Here is a 7154-nt window from a genome sequence, read left to right on the forward strand (position 1 = left end):
GGAACTATGGAAAGGATTTCCATACGCAAAAATTCGTCTAAGGTAACAACTTTGATTTTACCTGTTCAGTTCCTTTGGGTGAAGGCTAAAGTATATTTAGGTCCTTAATCCTTGTTTTGTAATGATTATTCTTCTCCTGTGTCTCAGCATAAGTAGATAAACAAACCCTGATGAAGTCTGAATGTCTCAATAAAAATCAGTCTCTTTGTTTCTTTATTTATTAATGAATAGAACTCTACAATCACTCCACTTTCTTGGGCTTTGCATGTTGACCCGTTGTTTTCATACTTACATTATGAGAATGAAATTTAAACTATATATGCCTTTACTATTCCCACAGTCCTTTCAGAAGAGACATGTTAGTGCCTGCAATTAGTTCCTTGGTAAGTTCCTCGCAACTGCGCAATTGGCACCCCCACTTTCCGGAGAGCGACCTGGCATTCGGCGATCTGAAAAACAAAAGCGTTAATAGAAAATGAAACTGAATTCTAGAAATAAACAAGATGAGCAAACATCAAAGTGTGGGTCATTTTGAATACGTTACTGAAGTTAACCAAAAGAAAAGAATCTCCTTGGCAAGCAGAGTCTGACGACTCAGTGAGTGTTTTGTAGTCACGAAGTCTGCTGAGACCTGCAAGGCTGGGACAGCTCTTTGTATCACTAGTCTTGCACGAAAAAGTCCCTGAGTCGTCAAGGTATAGGAGTGTTTTAAAGTCCTCTGCCGGTTGTAGAAGAACTTAGGATTTGAGTCCTTTAATGAACGAACAAGTTTTCGCCTCGGCTTGCCTTCAAATTATTGTGTTTGTAATAGTTGTTAATTCAGGTGTTATATTGCTAACTTCATAGTTAATTCGTTAATGATTGCTAGACTTGTCAGTCCCGTAAGGAATTGATCGATGCATAATTCCTCACTCACACACAGACACATACACAAACACATGCATATATATATATGTGTGTATATATATATATAAATGTAGATTATATCTATATCTCTGTAAAAAAAAGAACACTAACCTTTTCTTTGGGCAGGCTAGTGGTGCGAGAGAGGATCCAAGCGAACTGTGCCTTATGAGATTCTCTGAAGTTGTAGCACGTGAAAACGCAAGCATACTCTGAGTAGTCTGTGCTCACGACAACCATTTCTGCATCAAACTTACCTAAAATAGAATTAGATACTGTTTTAATCTAGGATTCCTTCACATCAGACAAGTATATCTGAAAAGTTGTCTTTGTTTACATCTCAACACAAGCGGTTTAGGAAAGATACAGAATGCCACTCGTGCACCGGGCACGTAAATGAAAAGTTGCAGGCTTCGTTGCTTCGATACTATTTCGGCCTCGGAATCTCTTGGTCCATCAAGAGCTACGTATATAGACTGTAAGCTCTTTTGAAGGTTAGCAGATGAGAGGAAAACAAAGCAGGGCAATCATATAGCTAGCTCTCTACAAATTTAGTTCGTTCTTAGTTTAGACTTACACGTGGTGTCGCTCAAGATGTAAGCAATACCAAAGAGGAAAAAGTCTTACACACAAAAATTACGTAAGGGAACGTTTCTCATGTTAGAATAATATTGCTGCCATTTTATAACTAATATTTAGGCTTCGTAGTTAAAACCCGGATTAAAACAAGGCAAAAATGCTTATCTAACTCTCCCAAAATAATCGTAACTTACTTAAAACTCAATTTTAAAGACATAGCCTACTCATTTTTATGGTCTATGGTAATATTCTTTCATTCACTGCAAACAAACTAAAATTTCCGTTAACAGTAGTTTTTCATAGACCTGAAACATTCCCACATTTTTCATTGGCTAAGAAACTAAGGGAAGAACACTTTTGCAGCATGAATTATGATAGACATAGACTAGAATGTTCTATTCAGAATCATGACATTGATTCTTTTAATCAGTCCTCACATAAGTATTGTACCCAGTCCATCCTGAATTCCAGTGTTCCGGGAGAATTACCTCTTATGGTTGTGGTGAACTGTGCTAGGCCTGGCGTCTTCTGAGTGAGGGAGCTGCTCTGGCTGACTGGACTGAAGTCACTCAGCACGCCGTTGGAAATCACATTGAAGCCAGATCCTGATGGAGCACAAAATTATCTGTGATACGTTGCTACATGAAGACCGAAATAAACATTGTATACATATGCATACAAAGACAAATACACACAAACACACACATTATTTATTTACACATGCACACACGCACATATACATATACATATATATATATATATATATATATAATATATATATATATATGTATATATATACATACATACATATATATATATATATATATATATATATATATATATATATATATATATATATATATATATATATGCATGTACATATATAGGATTTTAATCACACGGTTTAAAGCCATTAGTTACGTCTACTTAAGAATCTTATCACACTCTTTATGTAAAAGTATATTTTATGTAGAGATTTTTTAATAATCTATTTTGATGCTGACGTATTTTCGAGAGAGTTATTGTGGTTTTTAGATGGTCAACTGGTACAGTGGTTAGTGTCGTCGAGTCAGTGGACCCAGTGTGCTTGTTACATGTGAATAGGTTTCATCTACTGAAAAAATAATAATTTTACTGACGAATACTATGAAGCAGTGAACTGGAGATTTTTTACTGATGGTTATCCGTTTTTAAATATTTTGAGGTATCTGCAGTTTCCTGCGCCCTCTTACAGACTTACGATTTGGTGACAAGTTATAGTTACCGAGTGCTGAGGAGAATGTTTATGTTTCAGGGTTGGAAGCCATTTGACATTTGGATTGGCATAACTAGGACAAAAACTTCCATAAGCTAATAAATATGTGGCAAGCACAATTATGAGATTTGATCTATCGTTATGAAACTTCAGTTGAAGCATCCTTGTTTTCTGTGAAGCATCAGCTGTACGAGCAAATGGAACGAGAGCGATTATGAATGAAGGGTGGAGTCTGTAATATGTAGTTTCAGTAAAAATAGCATGTTTATGAAATATCAATATAAATAAAGTATGGTAGATCTAGGTAATAACTCCGCGTCGGTTATTTCTTTGGAAATTACAGTTTCCTAAAGTATATGGGTTGCTTGTTAAGAATTTACTGTTATTTTTGTGGGATCGACTGTAATTAACCCCCAGGGACTATTACTAATCACAGCGAAATACACTTGACGCCCCAATCCCTATTGAGGCTGTCGTATTCGCGGGACCGTTCCTTGTAGTCCATGCGGAGTTATTGCTTAGCATTAAGATATACAATTTAGTGATATTTCAAGGATTTTTTTACGGATTTATTTTATTTACTGATATTAGGTAATACATATTGCGCGCTCATGGTCTAGATAGGCCGAGGTTGCGCTGAATGTTTAGGAAAGAGAACGACGATTAAATCAACGTCGGTCTGAGAAGTCACGGGAATCTCATCTAGTGCACCACCTTTCACTCGTCAACACTGGTGCATAAAATAAAAACAGCCACTACTGCAAGTGTCGAAAATTTACCGCAGGCCAATGAACTAGCAAAACGTCTCCTTCAGTGCGTTTCTCTTATAATGGGTTCCCTCGAGTGCATAACAAGACAGGAAAGATCAGCTATGACAGTTAAGGTTCATAATGCGTTTCCTTGGAATGTATCTATGGTCGCTTTACAATTGTTACTTTAATGTTATCACGAAGTAAATCAGGCAATGAAACAACAAAGGGCTGCCACCCTCCTAATGTTAAACTGATTCGGTTCTTAAAAAATCATTGTATTTTAACGCTCCCTTGTATCCATCCATAGTAGACAACAGTGTGCCCGAGGAGGCATAGCAAAAAAAATATATATATTAATCGAGATTAGAGATGGGATACAATTACAATCTTATGCAGCCAATTTACCTTACAAGGATGCCATAAAACTATAGAAGAAAACAATAGAATTACTGGACGAATAAACGCAATAACTCGGGCAAAACACAAAAGTGGCTGCAGATAAAAAGTGCGTTCGGCCTAAATCTATAATGCAATGGATCTTTTATTTTTTTTTTCCATTTTAGGTCGTTAATGTGATAAGACCGCAAGCGTGTCGTCAATGCGGAGAGGTAATGGGGGAAGAGTTAGGGGGATGATGACAGGAGTTTAAAATTCATTCAGAGAGAGAAAGAGAGAGAGAGAGAACCAACCTTTGTATTTTGAGAACTTTTTACGGGGATTTTTTTCAAGGCATATTCTACATACTGGCCAGAACCAAAGAGTTCGTCTTTTATCATCAAACTGATCAAGAGGCTGTCCATTGTAAACTGGTATTTTTAGTTTTTTAGGCTTTCAAAACAAAGTGAGTTTTCGCATCCTTTCAGTTTGTTCTGTCCAGGGTATTTATCTACATCAAAAGTTTGTTTGAACACCTTTATCCATTTTTCAGCTTAATAATATTACTAGAAAGCTTTGCTGAAAATCCCACAACTATTCATTGCTTAATTGTAATATGATTCTTGCTTCAAAACATCAGACCTCCATTTTTTCTGCGCCCGTTAATGCCTCAGAGTTGACTAGCATTGGCCAAAGCAGCACGATCAGAAAGGTTTACGTTAAATAAGCAGTACTTGAAGTGCTGCTTTTTGTAGCTTGAAATCGCAACAATTCACGGTATACTTAGCAAAAATACCAAGGTGAGGTTGGTTTCCATTCCCTGATGCGCATGACGAATGTCTTCCTTTCGAAACAGATATAAAAAGCGGTTGCAGGTCAGAGCAAAGTCATATTCTCGCTCGCCTTGACGGGCTAACCCGATGGTTGAACCAACCGGCTGTCCTTGGTGCATAGCAGTTACGTAGACGCTTATTATAGTATTGTTTTTTTCTCTGTCATGTAATTCTTATATTTGCTAAACATCAAAACAGAGCCAAGCTTTTGACGAGGTAAATAAACATATGTAATCCATTTCAGCACTGTACTATTTAGACTCTTCTCAGAGTGAATTCAAGAACGCGAAAGATATCGCTTTCTCTTAAAGCCCAAACCAGCCAAAGATGTGGCTGTCAAGTCTGTAGTGATCAGATAAGGATATAAGAAGCGTCCGAATACGTTTCTAGCTCACTTTATGCCAAGTGCCTGAATTACCTTTTGCCTTTGGAAAAAAAAAAGACAGTCAATAATATTATTCTTCACGAACAGATAATTATCAGTAACTTCCCATTACGTTACAGAAGGAAACACTCTGGGTAACCGTTACCTTTATCTCAACCTTTCTTGGTGAAGAGAGAGAGCTTTATTTCCTAACTTCATTTGAGGGTTATTTTTCTTTTCTTTAAGTCACTTTTTATGTAACATATTTCCTAAAATTAACCAAGATTTTCTTTTTAACTTGAACTGCCGTCCCAACTACTTATGAGCTAATCTTAATATATATATATATATATATATATATATATATATATATATGATATATATATATATATATGTCTGTGTGCGTGTATGTATATATAATATATATATATATATATATATATATATATATATATATATATATATGCAATTGTAATAGCCAAACAACTGCCCTCTTAACGTCTTGAATTCTTGCTCTTTTTTGGATGAGCAAAGAATTCAAGAAGTTAAGAGGACATTGTGGCTATTACAATTGCATATGTATCTGGTAAAAAGCGACCAGTACATTCTACATACACCAAATTTTTTTTTAACTTGAACTGCCGTCCTTACTACTTATGAGCTAATCCTAATATATACTATATGTATTTAAATGAATATATACATGTATATATTATATATATATATATATATATATATATTATATATATATATATATATATATATATATATATATATCTACAGTTGATACTGCCGATTTACGGTACTTGATTTTTGTGTAACCATTTGTGTAAATTCAAGAGTAAGTTGCCCAATAGATATGAAACAGTGGTCGTGGAAGTAAAGGTCCTAATTGTCTGCAGTTTTTTTAAGATCATGGGTGAATGTCAGCGTTGAGAAGACCCCTTCAAAATCATCACCAGTGTTGCTCCCTGACATATTCGCCACGCATTTTAGAAAAAAAAAGTGTAGCAAAGAGAACACATTGAAAATCGGGTAACATTAAGATCGTAATACTGAATCTGTAGATAAACTGGTCTGAAGGTTACTATCAAAAGAGGAAAAGAGACAATATTAGAATCGCCGTCATTAAGAGCATCCAGTCCAGTCTCAGATATTCTGACTCACGCTGTCATTTCCGTCCTGGAGATTTCCTGGAAAACTTCATGATACTCGATAATATATACTTTCTCTCTCGTCTGCCGCTTCGTTTTCCAGACAACTGACTGCCCTTGTGTAGACCAGGCCAGAGAAAAATAAAAGTGGAAATCGGTGGAAAAACATGAAGTCATTCAGAAAATCCTGTTGATATGTTTTTCCTCTCATCCAGGATGCAAATGGAGATACCGACAAAGGAAAAAGATTTCCTAAGGGAAATAAAAAACTAGGTTGCCAGAATTACGTCTGAATGTAAGGAAGGAGACATTCTTCATAGCCTGGCTTAGATACTAAAACGAATCGGCTAAACCAGTGTCCCGAAGCTATCTAAAAGTTTTTGGCGTTCTTCTGATGTTTATTGAGAGATGAGAAATTATAGACTTCAACTGACTAAAGAGAGAGAGTCCTTCACTCTCAAACGTCTAGAATCTGCCATAATTAACAACGTGCCAATTCTATTTAAATTTAATCTCCCCTTTACCTTTAACGGATTTAGCAATAAATGATTATATTTTCTACTCACGTTCTATTAGTCGTTAATACTAAAAAATAGTTAAAACTCGATTTTACTAAAAACGATTTCTTCATATAATCATAGTCATCTTATAGAAATTAACATACACGTGCGTTTGTGTGATTTGTGCCCCCATAATCAATTCATTTTATGCTGTAACTGGAAAAGCTGATGCTGCCTTTGATAAACTTACCACTTAAGTATTAAATCAAATCACCAGAAAAGAGTACAATGAGCAAGAGATGAGATGAAACAGCATCCTTCCTTTATTGCTCAGGAACCATGTTGTAAACGAAGATATGTCCGTCAGACCCTTGCCCTTTGCATTAAGATGTATCATCTCGAGTTTACAAGGACCGATAGAACGATACAACTATACTAA

General features: G+C 35.7%; 1 protein-coding gene across 1 annotated transcript in view; it reads right to left on the reverse strand.

Annotated features, from left to right (window-relative positions):
* Positions 1-202: 202 nt before the first annotated feature.
* LOC135207100 (crustacyanin-A1 subunit-like) overlaps positions 203-7154 on the reverse strand; it is an 18033-nt gene continuing 11081 nt past the window's right edge. Inside the window, exons 4-6 of the mRNA XM_064238703.1 lie at positions 1971-2087; positions 1018-1160; positions 203-449 (exon numbers count right to left, since the gene is read on the reverse strand). Coding sequence (XP_064094773.1) covers positions 360-449; positions 1018-1160; positions 1971-2087 — 350 coding nt within the window. The 3' untranslated portion in view covers positions 203-359. The remainder of the gene's footprint in view (positions 450-1017; positions 1161-1970; positions 2088-7154) is intronic.

The sequence above is a fragment of the Macrobrachium nipponense genome, chromosome 32, assembly GCF_015104395.2.
Source record: "Macrobrachium nipponense isolate FS-2020 chromosome 32, ASM1510439v2, whole genome shotgun sequence".
Taxonomy (NCBI): domain Eukaryota; kingdom Metazoa; phylum Arthropoda; class Malacostraca; order Decapoda; family Palaemonidae; genus Macrobrachium; species Macrobrachium nipponense.